The 21853-nt window shown below is 46.4% G+C and overlaps 1 protein-coding gene and 1 non-coding gene across 3 annotated transcripts in view; one reads left to right on the top strand and one right to left on the bottom strand.

Moving 5' to 3' along the window:
- The window catches only part of TBC1D8 (TBC1 domain family member 8), a 77015-nt gene that overhangs the window by 25763 nt on the left and 29399 nt on the right, over positions 1-21853 (top strand). The window contains exons 2-6 of one of the 2 annotated variants that reach the window (XM_038761757.1): positions 2441-2551; positions 6261-6379; positions 10939-11167; positions 13445-13685; positions 20526-20733. In XM_038761757.1, coding sequence (XP_038617685.1) covers positions 2441-2551; positions 6261-6379; positions 10939-11167; positions 13445-13685; positions 20526-20733 — 908 coding nt within the window. Of the gene's footprint in view, positions 1-2440; positions 2597-6260; positions 6380-10938; positions 11168-13444; positions 13686-20525; positions 20734-21853 lie in introns of both variants that reach the window. The other variant, XM_038761756.1, reaches the window with a different exon arrangement.
- On the bottom strand, positions 7810-7947 carry LOC119941736. Its single transcript, XR_005455316.1, has one exon. It is a non-coding gene; the product is annotated as a small nucleolar RNA SNORA7 (small nucleolar RNA).

The raw sequence follows: 21853 nt of genomic DNA, 5'->3' as shown, positions 1-21853 counted from the left end.
ACTTGGGCACCTATTCATACCCGGGCTCAGCACCTAAAGGTCGACGTATATGATCATGGGTTCCAATCCTGGCTCTGCCACTTGGCAGCTGCGTGACTTTGGGCCAGTCACTTAACTTCTCTGGGCCTCAGTTACCTCATCTGTAAAATGGGGATTAAGACTGGGAGCCCCACGTGGGACAACCTGACCAACTTGTCAACTCCCAGCGCTTAGAACAGTGCTTTGCATATAGTAAGTGCTTAATAAATGCCATCATTATTATTATTATATAGACTGTATTCTTCACCCCCACCCAAGTCTTTTGGCCGTCTTCCCCCTTAAGAGTATAAACACCATGTGGGCAGGGTTCAAATTACTTGTTTTGCCATTAGGACGAAATGCTCAATACATACTGCCACTTTTAAAGCCACTTTTAAAACTGCTCTTTCAGTTTCTATGATCCTCTGTGAGGAACAAGAGTCACAGGACCTGAGTTCTAAACCCGATTCTGCCACTTGTCTGCTGTGTGACCTTGGGCAAGACCCTAAATTTCTGTGTGCCTCAGTTCCATCGTCTGTAAAACGGAGATTAAAGCTGTGAGCCTGAAGCAGCGTGGCTTTGGGAATCGAGCATGGACCAAAGAGTCAGAAGGACCTGGGTTCCAATCCTGACTCCGCCCTATGCCTGCTGTGGGACCGGGGACAAGTCACTTCACTTCTCTGGGCCTCGGTTGCCGCATCTGGAAAATGGAGATTAAGACTGTGAGCCCCATGTGAGTCAGGGACGGCGTCCAACCTGCAGCGTGGCTCAGTGGAAAGAGCCCGGGCTTGGGAGTCAGAGGTCATGGATTCAAATCTCGGTTCTGCCAATTGTCAGGTGGGTGACTTTGGGCAAGTCACTTGACTTCTCTGTGCTTCATCTGTAAAATGGGAATTAAGACCGTGAGCCCCACGTGGGACAACCCGATCACCTTGTATCCTCCCCAGTGCTTAGAACAGCGCTTTGCACATAGTAAGCGCTTAACAAATGCCATCATTATTACTATTATTATCCAACCTATATCTTGTATCTACCCCAGCTCTTAGTACGGTGTCCAGCATATAGTAAGCACTTAGCCATACAAAAATAAAAATAAGTAAAATAAAACTTTTCCATTCCACATTCCACTCTTTTCTCTTACTGAGCTGATTTCCCGAAATCTTCCTCAAGCACGGGACATTTTGGCCTAGGGCTAGGTACAGAACATCCAGCCCCCAGCTGTCGGAGGAGGGCCGGGAGATAAGCCCTGGACCGTGAGGGAGATTTGAACTCGAGCCCTGACTCCACACGGATGAACTGTGTCCCCTGGGCGAGTTCGCTTCCTGTCCGACCCCCGGCACCCCCGTGCGAACTGGGGCCGGCCGGGATTTGGCCGTCACGGCCGGAAGCTCGTTGTGGGCAGTGAATGTGTCTGTTAGACTGTACTCTCCCAAGCGCTTAGTGCTCTGCACACAGTGAGTGGTCAATCAATCAATCGTATTTATTGAGCGCTTACTGTGTGCAGAGCACTGTACTAAGCGCTTGGAAAGTACAAGTTGGCAACATTTAGAGACAGTCCCTACCCAACAGTGGGCTCACAATCTAAAATAAATGCGACGGACCGACTGACCGATCAATCAGTGGTATTTATTTATTTGGTATTTTATTTATTCATCCCCTCGCCCCCTCCTACCTCACCTCCCTTCTGTCCTTCTCCAGCCCAGCCCGCACCCTCCGCTCCTCCGCCACTAATCTCCTCCCCGTACCTCGTTCTTGCCTGTCCCGCCTTCGACCCCCGGCCAACGTCATCCCCCGGGCCTGGAATGCCCACCCTCTGCCAATCCGCCAAGCTAGCTCTCTTCCTCCCTTCAAGGCCCTGCTGAGAGCTCACCTCCTCCAGGAGGCCTTCCCAGACTGAGCCCCTTCCTTCCTCTCCCCCTCGTCCCCCTCTCCATCCCCCCCCTTCTTACCTCCTTCCCTTCCCCACAGCACCTGTATATATGTATATATGTTTGTACATATTTATTACTCTCCTTATTTATTTATTTTACTTGTACACATCTATTTATTTTATTTTGTCAGTATGTTTGGTTTTGTTCTCTGTGTCCCCCTTTTAGACTGTGAGCCCACTGTTGGGTAGGGACTGTCTCTAGATGTTGCCAATTTGTACTTCCCAAGCGCTTAGTACAGTGCTCTGCACATAGTAAGCGCTCAATAAATCCGATTGATGATGATTTATTGAGCGCTCCCTGCGTGCAGAGTGCTGGACGAAGCACTTGGGCGATCACAGCGTGACAGAGTTGGTAGATGGGGTCCCCGCCATCCCTGCGCCATCCCGGTCGAGGACAAGGAAATCCGGAGCGCATCGTCGAGGCCCGGGCGGCCCTCAGCCCGTCCCTGGGCCGCCTCTCGAGTTAACGGGCCGTTTGCTTCTCTCCTGAAGGTCGCCTGGTGGGCGCCATCGACGCCGTGCTGGACTCCAGTGCCCGGGTCGCTCCCTTCCGCATCCTACTCCAGGTCCCCGGGTCACCGGTGTACTCCGCCATAGCATGCGGTGAGTTATTGAGCGGATCGGAAGGTTCCTGGGCCATAGCGATCGGTGAGTCACGGACCGACCCGTCTGCCCACGAGGCTACTGTGTGAGCGTGAGGGGCGGCTGCATGGCACGCCTGGGGTAACCCCGGCTAGAAACTGACCCGAACCGCCACCATGTCGTCGGGTCTTGACATAGGCTAACGTGGCTCTCTGCAACGGTTGTCGGGCTGCCGTGTGTTTGCTCCGAACTGCATCGCCGCACGGAGTGAGCGCTTAATTAAAAGCGATGGGCACCACTCCTGTTAAATAATTATTTCCCCCAAAGCTGCCTGACTGAGCGCACCGGCCGTGGGTTCTGGTCCCAGCTCTGCCAGTGGCCTGCCGTGTGACCTTGGGGGAGTCATGTAACCTCGCCTGTGCCTCTGCCTTTTCTCAAAATCGTGTGCTCCCTTTAGGAGTGGCTGCCTCCGATCGTCTTGTATCCAGGGGTTCCCACTCTTCATCCTCAGCAGCGGGGTGAATTTAGGGTGGCGGGTTGTGGGGGTGCGGCCTGAGGGGTGGAGTGAAGGACAAAGCAGGGGGGCAAGAGAGAGGAGAAGGAAAGGGAAATGGGGCTGGGGAAGAGAGAGAAAAGAAAGAGACCAGAAGGCGAGGAGTGGAGGCTTAGCGACCGGTCTGTTGGGTAGCGATTGTCTCTATCTGTTGCCGAATTGTACTTTCCAAGCGCTTAGTACAGTGCTCTGCACACAGTGAGCGCTCAATAAATATGATTGAATGAATGAGCCCATTCTGGTGATCTCTTATGTCTCTTGTTCTCTTTCACACCCCTTCTCTGTCCTGAAAGTCTGCTTAGGACCCACGGTTTGTTTTTGACCGGAGACTCACTCGCTTGTCATTGTCACTCTCCCAAATGCCCAGGCGAGTGCGGAACCCAGCCAGTGGCTTGAAGCAACGGGTTTATACAACCCCTTCAAAGAGTTTAGGTGGGATTTGGAGGTGGGGTGGGGGCGTGGTTGGATGGTGGTATCCAGAGAGAGAATTTTTAGTTTTTTGGTTCGTGAGGCGGACGAGGTCCCGTAGGGAGGCATTGGAGAAGGAGCCCTGAGAGAGTTAAGAGTTCAAGATGGTCATGGAGGGAAATGAGGGAGGGGAGGGACTAAAAGTGATTTTAGAAGGGGAGACAGGATGGGGTTGGAAGCACAGGTACAGGAGGGATAGGTTTTGCATTTATTCGTTCAATCGTATTTATTGAGCGCTTACTGTGTGCGGAGTACTGTACTAAGCGCTTGGGAAGTACAAGTTGGCAACGTATAGAGAGGGTCCCTTCCCAACAGCGGGCTCACAGTCTAAGCAGGTGGGAGGTCTCTACCTGAGGGAGAGCTGAGAAGGATAAGTACAGTGCTCTGCACACAGTAAGCGCTCAATAAATACGATTGAATTGAATGAATGAATAAGAGAGTGGATGTCGGGGTGGGAGTTGCTCAGTAGAGCTATTGTGCACTTCCAACGGACAGGTGAGGTGAAATTTTTTGGGGGGTGTTTTCCTTACTGTTGATCATTTGCAGAAGGGGCGGAGATGAAGTCACTTTTTTTGTTTGCTTGTTTTTTCCGCCTTTCTCTCCTCCCTCTTCTGTGACACTGAAACATCCGATAGGTCGGTAAGTAACTGAACCTGAGAAGATGAACCCATTACAAAGCGACGCGTGGGGTGGGAATGTGTGTGCCATAGCTATTGTTTTGTACTTTCCCAAGCTCTTAATACAGTGCCCTGCACACAGTAAGTGCCCAATAAATGCCATTGATTGAACTGACTAGAAAATGCCCAGATATTTGACAATCATTTTTAATTTCTCAAGATCACTAGTGCCTGGTATTTATTGCCTGTGATTTCACTCATGATTTAATGGTTCTTATGAAGTTCTTCACAAGACCTGCCTTTAAAGGGAGTCTTGTTTGGAAAGTTTCCCTGCCATTTGGCTTTCTCTGTGGGGAAATAAGACAGGAAGTTGGAAAGTTGTGGGTTTTTTTGGAGTTTTTTCCCCCCAGGGTGGGGGGTGGGGGAATAGAGAGGGGACATTGCATTTCTGTTCTCCACTGGGAAGGTTGGAGACAATGGGGCTTCTTATTCAAAATGACAATGTAGGAGAGGAGCAAATAATTGTCCCACCCACCCCCAGAGAAGAAACAGGGATTTCGTATAAATGGAGACAGAGTTACCTTCCTTAGCTTCTCTCTCCCACCCACAAGGGAGTGAGTTTTGTAATTTCCCTCCACTGGTTAGGCAGGATCCAGGGGAAGTTTCTAAAGTATCTGCCACTTTGCTCCTGTTCTGACTGTTTGTCAAGCAAGCTACCTCATGGCGGGATTGCCCAAGGCTTTTAAGTTCTCAGAATATCCCTTCGAAAGGGAGAATTGTGAACAGAAAATGTGTGGCTGGCAGTTGCCCTCATTTAGGATGAAACAGTCTCTGACTTGTCACTCAGTTCATAACCTTGGAAAAATTAGGTTGGAACAAAGGAACCTAGCCCCACGTTTTCATTTGAAAGGCCCATCGGGATACTTATTGAGCACTTACCGGGGAAAGACACTGTACTAAGCCCAGAGGAGAGTACTGTAGAGTAGATTGTCACGATTCCTACCCAAAATGAGTCGAGGTTAGTAGCCTAAAGAATGGAATGGGTTTGAGCCAGGGTCTGTGGGTTATGGATGACCCTATCGGATAAAAGGACAAGCAGCCCAGGGAGGCCAGAGTGGAGACTGGGGCCTGTACTTGGAGGAGAAAGCAGGTTGGCTTGGCTGTTTTTAAGATTTAAGTCCATTTTCTTCCCCAAAGAGGGGAAGAAAAGGAAGAGCAAATCGATGCTTGTAAACCCTTAGAGGGCTCAATAAATGTTCGGGGGAAAGAGAGTAGAATGGGTTTGAGCTCAGAGTGGAAGGAGCCCGTTTGGAAGGCTGAAAAGCCAGGATGGAAAATCGAGAAAAGGGTACAGCGGAAAAGGAGAAGGTGCTGAGAATCTAAGCCATCCCATCTGCTTAAGCTTAGTTGATAGACAAAACCCCTGCCTGCAAACTCCCGCTTGAATGTGAAAGATAGAGACATGGCCTCGGTGACACCAGGATCACGGGCTTCTGGAAAGGGATGACGTTATCGACAGACCAGAAAGTTAGGAGAAGGAGGAGTGGGTTTCCAGCGGGAGGGAGATTTAGCTTACAGTCTAGTGGTGGAGACTGAATGAAGTACAACAGACACTTTGGTACAAAGTGCGAGTATTCGGGTCAGGGGAAATAAAATAGATTCTAGGCAAGGAGATCGGGTCTTCTGGAGAACGAATCCATGTAATGTGATAGAAGAAAGAACTCAGACCCTGGTGGGCTACCCAGAGTTGAATGGGTTCAGAAGGAAGTTATGGCAGTGGAGTGATGGGGAGTGATATCCACATTGAACAGGGGAAAGGAGAGAATTGATAAGTGAGCTTGAGGAGGTGGCTGATGTAGATAAAGACCACAGTGTGGATTTATTAACGTTTGAAAATAGCACTTTTTCGCAACCACGTGAGTTTTACAGTGACTTAGACATCCCATTTTCCAGTTTTATGGTGTATAATATTTTCTAATCGTTGGCTTTAATGAGGATAGCTCTTTGGCTACGTTATTCATTTCATTATGAGATTTGTCAAAGCCACTTTTTTCTTAAGTTTATTGCTTCAGCTCTTTTGTTCTTTCCCTAGGTGCCACATTAGAAGAGATAAATCAGCATTGGGAGTGGTTAGAACAAAACCTCTTGCACACCTTGTCCGTCTTTGATAATAAAGAAGATATTGTTAGTTTCGTTAAAGGGAAAGTCAAGGTAGGTGGAGTAGTCTAAATCTACATTAGCCTATCCCATAAGGGCTCTTTTTCCTACACCAAGTAAGGTCTGCAGGCATCGCTTTCGGGCCCAAATCCATTGGTTTCCTCTCCAGATTTCCACGGTAGGTCTTGACCTCTCTGCTTGCTTTGGCCCAGTGAACCTCAAGTTCTATATGACGCTCCTAGGGCATTGTCTGTAGTGGCCTGTTAATTGCCGTGACTCCCCAGAGACCCCTGACCGCCTAAAACGGGTTTTAAGTGTTGAGGGACTTCATTCTTGATTTCATTCTGAACTTGCTTTTCCTCATATTTGGCCTGACTGTTGCTGGGATTGCTCCGGGCCGCCTGATGATGATAGCCTGCTGAAGAGAAGCAGCATGGGCTAGTGGATAATCCAGGCCTGGGGGTCCGAAGGACCTGGGTTCTAATCCCGGCTCCTCCACTTGTCTGCTGTGTGACCTTGGGAAAGTTACTTCACTTCTCTGGGCCTCAGTGACCTCCTCTGTAAAATAGAAATTGAGTGTGAGCCCCATGTGGGACAGGGATTGTGTCCATTTTGATTAACTCGTATCTACCCCAGTGCTTAGAACAGTGCTTGGCACATAGTAAGCGCGTAGCAAGTACCATAATTATTATTATCATGGGAGATGCTATACTTAATGGATAGTCAATGAGCGGCTAAATGGTGGATTGGAAATTGTTCTCAGTAACGTGGAAGTCAGTCACCTGATTTAGTCTGTGTCCACCATAATTTGTCAAAGGCTTCAGTACAGGAGCTGTGGCTTTTATCATGCCGCTAAGTGCCTAGTATAATCAATTAATCAGTGGTATTGATTGAGCACTGTGTGCAGAACACTATATTAAAGGCTTGGGAGTGTATAGTGCAATAGAATCAGTAGACATGTTCCCACTAGGAGCTTACAGGCTAGAGGGGGTAGTCTTGTCTTATGCCGCCAAGAGAAGCAGCGTGGCTCAGTGGAAAAAGCACGGGCTTTGGAGTCAGAGGTCATGGGTTCAAATCCCGGCTCCACCACTTGTCAACTGTGTGACTTTGGGCAAGTCACTTAACTTCTCTGGGCCTCAGTTCCCTCATCTGTAAAATGGGGATGAAGACTGTGAGCCCCAAGTGGGACAACCTGATCCCCTTGTAAATTCCCCAGCGCTTAGAACAGTGCTCTGCACATAGTAAGCGCTTAATAAATGCCATTTAAAAAAAAAACAGTCGTTTCCGACCCGTAGCGACACAACGGACACATCTCTCCCAGAGCGCCCCGTTCTCCATCTGCAATTGTTCTGGTAGTGGATCCATAGAGTTTTTTTGGTCAAGATACAGAAGTGGTTTACCATTGCCGCCTTCCGCGCGGTAAACTCGAGTTTCCACCCTCGACTCTCTCCCCTGCTGCTGCTGCCCAGCACAGATGAGTTTTGATTTGTAGCAGATTGCCTGCCACTCACTAGCCACTGCCCAAGCTAGGAATGGAATGGGTAGGCCTCTGCTTGGCTTTCCTTCCCGTAGCCGAGACTGGTAGAGGACTGGAAACACTCCAGGTGCGACCCTGAGACGGGGGAGACAGACATTAAATTATGAATTTGTGCATATATTCCTCAATGCACAAATCTACAAATTACATCTCTAGACTGTAAGCTCATTGTGGGCAGGGAACGTCTGCCAACTCTGTTGTACTCTCCCAAGAGCTTAGTACAGCACTCTGCACATAGTAAGTACTTATTAAATGCCACTGATGTTGATGATGATAACTCTTTGGATTGTCAAGATTGTTCTAGCAATCAGGCACACCAGTGTTCTGTAACACCATCCATTCTTCTCTCATAAAAGAAACTCTTTCCCCTTTCTTTCCATTCTCTCCACTCTTCTTCCCTTCCTCTTATCGTCAAATCCCGTGATTTCTGACTACTTCCCTTCTGCCTTGAATCAAGTTGAAGTCCTACCTTTCCAAGGATAACAGCTCTTGATCTCCCTATCACCCCATTTCCCTTTGATTAAACGCCTCAAATGAGTTACCCAAGTCTTTATCGAAGTTTTCAATCCTCAATCAATTGTATTTGAGTGCTTAGTATGTGCAGAGCACAGTACTAAGTGCTTGGGAGAGTACAGTACATCAGAGTTGGTGGTTACCCAAGTCTTTATCTAAGTTTTCTCTTCAATCCTCAATGAATTGTATTTGAGTGCTTAGTATGTGCAGAGCACCGTACTAAGTGTTAGGGAGAGTACAGTACATTCATTCATTCATTCAATCGTATTTATTGAGCGCTTACTGTGTGCAGAGCACTGTACTAAGCGCTTGGGAAGCACAAGTTGGCAACATATAGAGATGGTCCCTACCCAACAACAGGCTCACAGTCTAGAAGGGCTCACAGTACATCAGAGTTGGTGGATATGTTCCTTGCCCATAAAGAGTTTGCAGTCTAAAGAGGGAGACAAACGATGTATAAATTAGAGATATATACATAAGTGCCAGCGGGCTGAGGGTGGGATGAATACTGAGTGGTCAAAGGGTACAGATTAAAGGTAAAATGATACAGAAGGGAGAGTGAATGGGGGGAAAGCTGGCTTAATCAGGGAAGGCCTCTTGGAGGAGATGTGATTTTAATAAACCTTTAAAGGTTAGGAGAATGGTGGTCCTTTATCTAGAAATTCAATCTTTCCCTTATTGTTTAGATTGGTCTCCAATGCTCTAATAACAGCAATAATAAGAATAACAGTGGGGCATATGTCTCTGTTGCCGAACTGTACTTTCCAAGTGCTTAGTACAGTGCTCTGCATACAGTAAGCGCTCAGTAAATACGATCGAATGAATGAATTAAATGCTTACTATGTAGCAAGCGCTGTACTAAGTGCAGGGGTAGATCCAGTATAAACCGATCAAACGCAGTCCCTATCCCACATGGGGTTCACAGCCTAAGAGGAGAGAACCAAATTCCGGAGTTTCCTATCCATACCGATGCTTCCTGACGTCTCTGCTTCCTTTGACTCAGTTAACCACCTTCCGGGCTAACCTGAAACCCAGTCCAAACTCCTGAAACACCAGTCCTCTCAACCCCGTCCCCCTCTGGGCCTTGCCGACTACAATCAAAATCTTCCGGCTCGAGCAACCCAAAGACACTCCTTCCCAACATCATCGCAACCCCGCTCTCATCTTTCCTGGCCATCTCTCAAGACAGAATCTCCCAAAAGATTACAAAATCGAGCCCTCTGCTTCACCTCCAACTCCACCCCTTCTTTCTTCTCCGACTGCCGTTGTCAACCGCTCACTTTCTGATGGTTTCTTTCATTTGTTGTGAGACGTGCCTATCAGTCGTATTGAGCACTTAGTGTGCAGAGCACTGTACTAAGCACTTGGGAGAGTATTATTATATACTCTCCACATAGGAAATCTACCTAGCCAGCTCTAACCTCCTCTTCTACAATCTCTCATTTCCTCTTGCTGCCTCGGGGACATCTCATGAATGTCTGGCCACTGCCTCAAGCTCAACATGTCCAAAGCTGGATTTCTGATTGCTTTTCCCAAATCTCTTTCCTCTAACTGACCCATCAGCATTTGTATGTTTAACTATTCCCATCCCCTCTTAGCACTTCAGACAAATCATACCTATCTCCTTTTTCTTCTTCCTCCTACCTTTAATTTATTTTAGTGCACGTCTTTTCCACTTGTTTGTAAACTCCTTGAGGGCAGGAATCATGTGTACCAACTCTATTGTACAAGCACTTAGTACAGTATCCTGCACACAGTAGATATTCAGTAACTGCTGTTGATTGAAAACCGTTTCTACCTTTTTTTTTTTAAAGGTATTTGTTAAATGCTTATTATGTGCCAACCACTGTTCCAAGCCCTGGGGTGGATACAGGCTTATCAGGTTGGACAGTCTCTGTCCCACATGGGGCTCACAGTTTAAATTGGAAGGAGGAAGATTTAGTCTCCAATTTTACAGAAGAGGGAACTGAGGAACAGAGAAGTTAAGTGACTTGCTCGAGGTCTCGCGGCATGCAATTGGCAGAGTGTTTCAACTACTTCTGGCCTAAGTTTCTGTGATTTTCAGCCTTCCTTTCTTGATCATTCCTGTGTTCTTTTAAAGAAGACGATGAACAAGATTGTTCTGGGTCAACCAGTCAATCAATTGATGGTATTTATTGAGGGCTAACTGTGTGCAGAGCACTGTACTAAGCATTTAGGAGAGTACAGTACAGAAGAGTTGGTACATAATAATAATAATGGTATTTATTAAGCGCTAACTGTGTGCCAAGCACTGTAAGCGCTTAACAAATGCCAACATCATCATCATCATCATTATTATTATTATTACTACTTAGAATGTGAGCCCCTTATGGGACCTGATTATCTTACACCTTCCACAGTGCCAGTACAATGTTTGTCACATAGTAAGCGCTTAACAGATACCACAGTTATCAAAGTGGGTCCTTCCTCATTTTAGCTTCGAATTCTCACTGTCACCAAAAAACCCAGCTCCTTCTTCTTGCCTTCCTCCAGCCTCCCTTTTCATAACGACGACAACGCTGACGTCTTTTGGTTTCTTTAGGCTCTTATCGCCGAAGAGACCAGCAGCAAGCTAGCCGAACAAGAAGAGGATCCTGAGAAATTCCGAGAAGCCCTGGTGAAGTTTGAGGCCAGATTCAACTTCCCTGAAGCCGAGAAGCTCATCACTTATTATTCCTGTTGTTGCTGGAAAGGTCGTGTCCCTCGGCAGGGATGGCTCTATCTCAGCATCAACCACCTGTGCTTCTACTCCTTCTTCTTGGGCAAGGAACGTAAGTGAGGGGGCTCATTTCTCTTGCCCCTGGGTGTCATTTTCTGATGGCGGGTAGCACTTTCGCTGCTTTCTAAAGGATGCAATATCGCAAACATTTCTGTTGCTAACGTTTCTAGCACCAGCTGTTTAACTGCCTGGTAAACACGACAATATTGGAGCCAATTTCACATTGAACAAAAGGGTGCCAAGTACGCATTCCTTAATCTACAATTCCCTGGAATTAGAGGAGCTCCTTCCAGGGCTGTAGATGGGGCTGCTATTCCATGGGAGACCGTAAGCCGGGATCGTGTCAGCCAATTCTGTTGAATTGTGCTCTCTCAAGTGCTTAATACAGTGCTTTCAAGGGATAGGTTGGTTTGCCATAATCACCATTTCTGCAGCAGCTAATCTAAGTTACCGACAGCCAAAAATACAAGCCCTCTTTCCAGAACTTTGTTCATTCAGTCGTATTTATTGAGCGCTTACTGTGTGCAGAGCACTGTACTAAGCTCTTGGGAAGTACAAGTCGGCAACACATAGAGACGGTCCCTACCCAACAGTGGGCTCACAGTCTAGAAGGGGGAGACAGACAACAAAACAGAACATATTAGCATTAACATATTAACATATTAAAATGACATCTTTGTTGTCATTGGTCAGGCTCATGATAAGACTGGAAAAGTTGATAAAACTCTAATGGATTATACTAGATATAAAAATAATGAAAGCTAACCCTGCTCTACCCTTGAAGCATTCTAGGGTCATTTCAGAAGGATGAGGGTTGAGGAAAGGAAGAGAAATATCAGGAAGGGGATTTGATCTGGATCAGAAGGTCAGAGTACTATTTTCCCCCAATATTTGCATGTGAGGAGGGCATCAATCTATTTTATTATCATTTTTAGTGTCATTATTACTATTATATTTGTATGTATCAAACGCTCTTCGAAGCGCTGGCGTAGATACAAAAATCAGTTTGGACTCAGTCCCTGGCCCACGTGGGAGTCACAGTCTAAGGGGAATAACAGGTATTGATTCCTCATTTTATTGATGATGTATCTGAGGCACAGAGAAGTGAAGTGATTTACCAAAGGTCACACAGCAGACAAGTGGCAGAACCAAGACTAGAACCCAAGTCCTCGGATTCCCAGGGCCGTGCTCTTTCCACTAGGCCATGCTGCCTCTCAAGTAGCCAGAAAACAGACAGTTTTTGAGCTTGAGCTGAGTTTTGAGCTTGCTCAAATTTCACATCAGAAGTAGGTTGACCTAAGGAATTGTACTTAATTTCAACCCACTTAAAAAATACAGTACAACGCCATTTCCAAGTCCTGCTCACCTAACTGTGTATTTTATAATCTTGGTGTTAGAAAATATGAAAATTAACCTTTTTTTTCGCTTTTCCCCATTTTCGCAGTAACATTAAAAGCCCCGGGCTGTTCAATTTACTTACCTTTTGTCTCACTCTTGGTTTAAATGTGAAATAGGAAATTTTACTTTTCCATAGTAGTGTAGAGGAAAGTAGTTCTTCCAACTCAAATGCATTGTTTATCAATTGATACTATTTATTGAGCATCTGCTGAGTGCAGAGCGTTGTGTACTCAGCCTTTGGGAGATTACAGTAGTTTAGATGTTTAGTTGTGAAAGTTTGCAACGAACAATTTGTACAAGTTTGGTAAGGAACGAATACAGTTGATCTTTATTGGAAAAGCCTAAATCGCGAATGAACTGTAACCCTGCCTGTACTACCTCTTTCTGGTAATCGAATATTTGAAGTTGTGGGGAACTTTTCTATTCACTCCTCGGATGTCTTCACACGGTTCTGAATATCCCCAAACTGTTTCCGCTCATTGGTTGTAAACCTGTGTTTCACTAAGAGCTCTCAATCTAGAGAGGGAGACAGATATTAATATAAATAAATAAATTACAGATCTGTACATGAGTAACTAAGGCTGAGGGAGGGGTGACTAAAGTGAGCAAATCAGGGTGAAGCAGAAAAGAGTGGGAAAAAGGAAGGCTTAATCAGGAAAGACCTCTTGTACTGTACTTTCCCAAGCGCTTAGTACAGTGCTCTGCACACAGTAAGCGCTTAATAAATACGATTGAACATATGAATGAAAGAGATACGCCTTCAATAAGGCTTTGAAGGTGGGGAAAAAAATTGTTCGTTGGATATAAAGAGGGAGGATGTTTACTCTCCCAAGCGCTCAGCACAGTTTTCTGCGCCCATTAAGTGCTCAATAAATAGCACTGATGATGATGATGATGACGAATCTTTCCGTTTCCTTTGCTTACGTTGCAGTTAAACTCCTGATCCCCTGGGCTGATGTCCAGAAGTTAGAAAGAACGTCCAACGTCTTCCTGACTGACACCATCCGAGTCACCACGCAGAGCAAAGAACGTGACTTTTCCATGTTCCTGAACCTCGACGAGGTCTTCAAGATCATGGAGCAGCTGGCTGATGTCACCCTGCGGAGGCTTCTGGATAACGAGAGCTTCGAGCTGGATCCAAGCCTGCAGGAACCCACGCAGATTACCAAAAGGTAAACGCCGCAACATCTTACTGATGAGATGAGAGAGAGAGAATGTTTAAAATACAGATGTTTTGAGACGTCGAGAACATTTCTATCCTAACAATTCTAATTCAGATTTTGGAATTGATGAAAGAGCAGGGTGGATCTGGGAGCCCGAAGGTCGTGGGTTCTAATCCCGGTTCCGCCGCTTCTCGGCTGTGTGACCGAGTCGCTTTCCTTCTCTGTGCCTCAGTTACCTCATCTGTAAAACGGGAATTGAGACTGTGAGCCCCACGTGGGACGGGGACTGTGTCCGACCCGATTTGCTTGTATCTACCCCACGGCTTAGTTCAGTGCCTGGCACGTAGTAAGATCTTAACAAGTACAGTCCATTGGGCTCAAAGATGAACTTGAAGAGCATGCTGTAGCTCTCTGAAGTATATTGAAAACTTAGGCGTGTGTTACTGTCAGTTCTCTTACAACTTGTGTTTTTGCTATGGGTGTTGTATAGGGTTTTGTTCTCTTGTCTCCCCCCTTTTAGACTGTGAGCCCACTGTTGGGTAGGGACTGTCTCTATATGTTGCCAATTTGTACTTCCCAAGCGCTTAGTACAGTGCTCTGCACATAGTAAGTGCTCATTAAATACGATTGATGATGATGATGATATAGGGAAGTAGTACGACCTAGTGGAAAGAGCACAGGCCTGAGAGTCAGAGGACTTGAGTTCCAATCCCTGCTTCGCCATATACCTGCTGTGAAATCTTGGGGAAGTCACTTAACTTCTCTGGGCCTCGGTTCCCTCATCTCCCTCCCACTGTGAGTCCCGCATGGGGCCCGTCTATCTCCTACGTACCCCACCAATCAATCAATCAATTGTATTGAGCGCTTACTGTGTGCAGAGCACTGTACTAGGCGCTTGGGAAGTACAAGTTGGCAACATATAGAGACAGTCCCTACCCAACAGTGGGCTCACAGTCTAAAAGACTGTACCTTAGTACACTTAGTACAGTGCTTGGCACACGGTAAAGGCTTAACAAATACCATTATGATCATTGTTATTGTTATTGCTATGCACTGGGAAATTAGGGGATTTTCTCCCCAACAATCTATGGCATTAAGTGTTTACTCTGTGACAAGCACTGTGCTAAGTTCTTAGCAATGCACATCTGTCAGCATAGGACACAATGTGTGAAGAAATGATTGTGCCTGTGTACGTGGCCTCGGTCTAGGTATGCACGATGCAGCACAAGTTTTCCTTCGTGTGAATTTCTTTGGGAACGTAACCCCTGTCTTGGAGGAGAATACCAAAAGTGTGACCGAGGGAAGTGTGTTAGCGATTCCAACGCGGGTTCTTGGCTCCAAAACTTTTGTGATTAAACCTAGGCTTTCCCACTGTTTACGAAGAGAGGTTCCATCCTAGTCACATCGTGCTGGCCTGGAGGAAAACCCGGAGTGTTCAGGGAAAAACAAAAAAAGAATAACTTTCCTAAATGTGAGAGGTCATCTGATTACCTTCCAAGAGACTAAGCAAATGCCATATGATGGTATCTTTGCCTTCCGGCAGGTTCTGATGAATGAGGCCTTTGACTATAAACAGGCAGTGACTCACTGAGGTTGGGTTGCTGCCCAAAGAACTTAGGTTTCAGGGGACACAATGGTCAGAAAACCGAAGTCCTCCTCAGGGTTGCTTTGTTGACCCATCCTAGATAAGAGCTTTAGGGAAAAAAACCTGCTGATCAGGAGCGTGTTGAGCCATCTTCACTCCATATTGTGAATTTGCTCACTCATCCATCCATTTTCTGGGCCTCGGTTATCTCCTAATAACATATTTATTAGTCTATTTATTTATTTATTTATTTATTGTACTTGTACATTTCTTTCCTATTTATTTTATTTTGTTGGTATGTTTGGTTCTGTTCTCTGTCTCCCCCTTTTAGACTGTGAGCCCACTGTTGGGTAGGGACTGTCTCTATGTGTTACCAATTTGTACTTCCCAAGCGCTTAGTACAGTGCTCTGCACATAGTAAGCGCTCAGTAAATACGATTGATTGATTGATTGATTGATCTCCTCGGTAAAATGGGGATTCAATACCTGTTCCCCCTCCTATTTAAACCGTGAGCCCTGGGTGGGAAAGATACGGTGCGTCCAACCTGATTATCTTGCATCTGCCCCTAGGCTGGTAAACGCTTAACAAATACCACAGTTAATGATTAGCAATTGTATTTATCTCCGGCTACCATTGTCTTGCTTTTCCTTTTAGTTTTGCCAGGATAAAAAGGGGCTTTCCGTTTCTGAGGTGATGCTCAGTGTAAGATGAAACTGGGGAGAATAAATCTATTCTATTTATTTTATTTTGTTAGTATGTTTGGTTTTGTTTTCTGTCTCCCCCTTCTAGACTGAGCCCACTGTTGGGTAGGGACTGTCTCTATATGTTGCCAGCTTGTACTTCCCAAGCGCTTAGTACAGTGCTGTGCACACAGTAAGTGCTCAATAAATACGATTGATTGATTGATTGAGTGTGCATTCAGATCATCCCTCTGGGTTTCTGTGACTTTATTTGGAGTCTAGTGGGGTCATTTGTACATATCCCCCTTCCTAGCCACCTCACCCTCCTGGGCTTCCCGGGCAGTTCTTAAACTGGAGCTGCTTGAATGAGGAGAAAGGAAAAATCACTTCATTAATTCATTCATTCAATAGTATTTATTGAGCGCTTACTGTGTGCAGAGCATAAGCTCTTGGGAAGTGTTTAGGAAATGCTTCCTAGCCGCCTCACCCTTCTGGGCTTCCCGGGCAATTCTTAAACTGGAGCTGCTTGAATGAGGAAAAAGGAAAAATCACTACATTAATTCATTCATTCAATCGTATTTATTGAGCGCTTACTGTGTGCAGAGCACTGTACTAAGCGCTTGGGAAGTATTTAGGAAGTGCTTCCTAGCCGCCTCACCCTTCTGGGCTTCCCGGGCAATTGTTAAACTGGAGCTGCTTGAATGAGAAGAAAGGAAAAATCACTTCATTAATTCATTCATTCAATCGTATTTATTGAGCGCTTACTGTGTGCAGAGCACTGTACTAAGCGCTTGGGAAGTATTTAGGAAGTGCTTCCTAGCCGCCTCACCCTCCTGGGCTTCCCGGGGCAATTCTTAAACTGGAGCTGCTTGAATGAGGAGAAAGGAAAAACCACTTCATTCATTCATTCAGTAGTATTTATTGAGCGCTTACTGTGTGCAGAGCACTGTACTAAGCGCTTGGGAAGTGGTTAGGAAGTACTTCCTAGCCACCTCACCTTCCTGGGCTTCCCGGGGCAATTCTTAAACTGGAGCTGCTTGAATGAGGAGAAAGAAAAAATCACTTCATTAATTCATTCATTCAATCGTATTTATTGAGCGCTTACTGTGTGCAGAGCACTGTACTAAGCGCTTGGGAAGTGTTTAGGAAGTGCTTCCTAGCAGCCTCACCCTCCTGGGCTTTCCGGGGCAATTATTAAACTGGAGCTGCTTGAATGAGGAGAAAGGAAAAATCACTACATTAATTCATTCATTCAATCGTATTTATTGAGCGCTTACTGTGTGCAGAGCACTGTACTAAGCGCTTGGGAAGTATTTAGGAAGTGCTTCCTAGCCGCCTCACCCTCCTGGGCTTCCCGGGCAATTCTTAAACTGGAGCTGCTTGAATGAGGAGAAAGGAAAAACCACTTCATTAATTCATTCATTCAATCGTATTTATTGAGCGCTTATTGTGTGCAGAGCACTGTACTAAGCGCTTGGGAAGTGTTTAGGAAGTGCTTCCTAGCCGCCTAACCCTCCTGGGCTTCCTGGGGCAATTCTTAAACTGGAGCTGCTTGAATGAGGAGAAAGGAAAAATCACTTCATTAATTCATTCATTCAATCGTATTTATTGAGCGCTTACTGTGTGCAGAGCACTGTACTAAGCGCTTGGGAAGTATTTAGGAAGTGCTTCCTAGCCACCTCACCCTCCTGGGCTTCCCGGGCAATTCTTAAACTGGAGCTGCTTGAATGAGGAGAAAGAAAAAACCACTTCTTTAATTCATTCATTCAATCGTATTTATTGAGCGCTTATTGTGTGCAGAGCACTGTACTAAGCGCTTGGGAAGTGTTTAGGAAGTGCTTCCTAGCCGCCTCACCCTCCTGGGCTTCCCGGGGCAATTCTTAAACTGGAGCTGCTTGAATGAGGAGAAAGGAAAAATCACTTCATTAATTCATTCATTCAGTCGTATTTATTGAGCGCTTACTGTGTGCAGAGCACTGCACTAAGCGCTTGGGAAGTGTTTAGGAAGTGCTTCCTAGCCATCTCACCCTCCTGGGCTTCCTGGGCAATTCTTAAACTGGAGCTGCTTGAATGAGGAGAAAGGAAAAACCACTTGGTACTTAGGAAGTGCTTAAAATTCCCCTTCAGGGTGGAACAGTTTTCCCGGGAGACAGGCTCTAAGCAAAACAGACACAGGGAATGTGTCTGTTTATCGTTGTATTGTACCCTCCCAAGCGCTTAATACAGTGCTCTGCACACAGCAAGTGCTTAATAAATAGGATTGAATGAGTTAGGAAAAATTATTTCGGGGCCTCTGGCTGTATTGTTGTAGGGGTAAAGCAACAGGACACACTTCTTGGGGAAGAGAATAAACCCAAAAGGGAAACGGAAGTCCCTGCGGATCAACAGCAGATGTACTTCTTGAGCACCCGCTGTGTTCAGAGCGCGGCTGTACATTCATTCATTCAATCGTATTTATTGAGCGCTTACTGTGTGCAGAGCACTGTACTAAGCGCTTGGGGAGTACAAGTTGGCAACATATAGAGATGGTCCCTACCCAACAACGGGCTCACAGTCTAGAGGGGGAGGCAGTCATTACTAGGGAAGCAGCGTGGCACAGCGGATAAAGCACAGGCCCGGGAGTCTGGAGGTCATGGGTTCTAATCCCGACTCTGCTGTGTGGCCTTGGGCAAGTCGCTGGACTTCCCTGTGCCTCAGTTACCTCACCTGGAAAATGGGCCTTGAGACTGAGTCCCACGTGGGGCAGCGACTGTGTCCAACCTGATTTGCTTGTGTCCACCCCAACGCTTAGTAAAGTGCCTTGTACATTCTAAGCGCTTAACACATACCATTAGAGAATCAATCAATCAATCAATCGTATTGATTTGGAACGTATCTCCGAGGGCCCACACAGGCTGGGTGGGAGTTGGTCAAAGTGGCAGTTGAGCCCACCTGAGAGGACCCCTCAGCAGGTCAACCGGTGGTATTTATCGAGCGCTTACCGTTTGCAGAGACAGTATCCTCCCGATGATCACTCTCCCCACCCGGAAAGCAGCATGAAGAGCACGGGCTTGTGAGTCAGAGGTTGTGGGTTCTAATCCCGGCCCTGCTACTTATCTGCTGTGTGACAGGGCAGCTTGGGGCCGGCTCAGGGGAGTAGCACCGCATTGGAGCTTGCCGCCGGGACGGTGGGGGCTGTGCCTTTCTGACAGGGGGTGACCCCCGGCCATGCCGCGTCCCGCCCCATCCCTCATTCCCTCATGGCTCTCTGCACCCCCGGGCTGTCCCCTGGCATTCGTGTGACTGCTCCGTGTGATTTAAAACATGCCCGTCTGGAAGAAGCAAGGCAGAAGTAGGGCAACAGCCTCTAAGACGTCTCTCCAAATCACAGGTCGCACACAGACCTGGGAGTGAGAAGGACCCGGGTTCTAATCCCGGCTCTGCCACGCGTCTAAACTTGTGACTTTGGGCACCAGTTCAAAGCCCTACTGAGAGCTCACCTCCTCCAGGAGGCCTTCTCAGACTGAGCCCCCGCCTTACCTCCTTCCCCTCCCCACAGCACCTGTATATATGTATATATCATCATCGATCATATTTATTGAGCGCTTACTATGTGCAGAGCACTGTACTAAGCGCTTGGGAAGTACAAATTGGCAACATATAGAGACAGTCCCTACCCAACAGTGGGCTCACAGTCTAAAAGGTGGGCTCACAGTCTAAAAGTATAGACAGTATATATGTTTGTACGTATATGTACGTATTTGTACATATTTATTCTATTTATTTTATTTTGTTAATATGTCTTGTTTTGTTGTCTGTCTCCCCCTTCTAGACTGTGAGCCCACTGTTGGGGTATAGGGACCGTCTCTATATGTTGCCAACTTGTACTTCCCAGGCGCTTAGTACAGTGCTCTGCACACAGTAAGCGCTCAGTAAATACGATTGAATGAATGAATGAAGTGCCTTTGCTGCTTTGGGTCTCAGTTACCTCATCTGTAAAATGGGGATTAAGAGTGTGAGCCCCATCTGGGACAGGAACTGTGCCCGACCTGATTAACTTGCATCTACCCTTCTAGGCTGTGAGCCCGCTGTTGGGTAGGGACCGTCTCTATATGTTGCCAACTTGTACTTCCCAAGCGCTTAGTACAGTGCTCTGCACACAGTAAGCGCTCAATAAATACGATTGAATGAATGAATCTACTCCAGTGCTTAGAACAGTGTGTGGCATATAGTAAGCTCTGAAGTACCATAATTATCACGATCATTGTACAATCATTATTATTTTATTATTGCCACATAAATATGGTATCATGATAATTGGATATCATTATTATAATTAATGATTTGATCTTTTAGACTGTGAGCCCACTGCTGGGTAGGGACTGTCTCTATATGTTACCAACTTGTACTTCCCAAGCGCTTAGTACCGTGCTCTGCACACAGTAAGCGCTCAATAAATACGATTGATGATGATGATGATCTTTTATGACAAACACCTTTAAATTGCAAGTACCGAATGGGTCTGCCGTGTTCAATTTGTCTTCTCTCACTAACGTCGGTATCTTTTCCACCCCCCCACCCCGCCTTTCGCCACCCTCTTTAAGGGATCTTGAAGCCAGGGCCCAAAATGAGTTCTTCCGAGCCTTCTTCAGGTTGCCAAGGAAGGAGAAGCTTCATGAAGTCGTGGACTGCTCTCTCTGGACACCGTTCAGTCGCTGCCACACCGGAGGGCGAATATTCACTTCCGACAGTTACGTCTGTTTTGCCAGCAAAGAGGATGGCTGTTGTAACGTGGTCCTGCCGCTGACAGAGGTAGATTCTGGCTCTGGAGTTTTCTGTCGTCACCACCCTGTCATTGTCATCGCAGAGCTGATGACCCTGAAGTGGGGGGAAAAAAAACTGGAACCAGAGAAAGCTTCTTGATGGAAAAGTTGCTCTGGGGGAGGCTTCGGAGTCTGGGGCTTGTTGGGAGTCAGAGGACGTAACAATCATGATGGTATTTGTTACACACTTACTGTATGTCAAGCCCTGTTCTAAGCCCTGGGGGTGAGACAGATTAATCAGGTCAGACAAAGTGTTCAAAGTGGGAGGCCAACAGGTATTGACGTGGGTTCTGATCACATCTAGGCCCCTGGCCTGCTGTGACCTTTGTCATTTCAGTTCTCTCAGCCTCAGTTTCTTCATCTGTAAAATGAGGATTCAAAATCTGGCTTCCCTCCTAAGTAAACTGTGATTCCCGCGTGTCCAACCCGCACAATGCAGCACAATTAGCAGACACGTGTTCACAGCCCATAATGAGTGTCTACCCAGACCCTTAGTATGGATTTTGGCACATAGTAACCGCTTAACAAGTAGCACTCTTATTGTGATCACCACCTTTCCTGGGTCCATCTGCTTGATTGGCAAAGGAGGCTGACTCGGACACAAAACCATCCCTCTGCTTGATTATCAAATTGAAGTGGGCCACGACTGATCCCATGTATTCATAAATTCAGTCGTATTTATTGAGCGCTTACCGCATGCAGAGCACAGTACTAAGCACTTGGGAGAGCGCAGTGCAACATTTCTCTCTTCCTTCCAACACCGCCCACCTCCAGATATCCTTCTCCTCCCACTATTAAGAGTCGCGTGCGTGATTTCGACTTGACCAAACTGTGTCTTACTCCCGCAGACTCCCTGAGAACCGTCGGTAGCGTCGGTCTGTGGTAATCCACGTTTTTCTGAGCGTCATCGGTGTTGAAAGAAACCTCTGGTTCCCTCTTGTCTTCCCCAGCCTCTTTTAAAATGGAAACACTGTCGTTTGCCATGCTCTTAAGTCACTCCAGCCTTTTGGGAGATTTTTAAAAGAGATCAAAAGTACAGCTATTAAGATGTTTAAGTTGATTTAGGCCAGTTTTTAATAGTTGGGATAAAAAGGCAGGGAAGGGGGGAT

Source organism: Tachyglossus aculeatus, chromosome 20 (assembly GCF_015852505.1).
Source record: "Tachyglossus aculeatus isolate mTacAcu1 chromosome 20, mTacAcu1.pri, whole genome shotgun sequence".
In the NCBI taxonomy this organism is placed as follows: Eukaryota; Metazoa; Chordata; class Mammalia; order Monotremata; family Tachyglossidae; genus Tachyglossus; species Tachyglossus aculeatus.
Note: the sequence above shows the minus strand (reverse complement) of the source record. Positions and strands in the feature narration are given on the sequence as shown.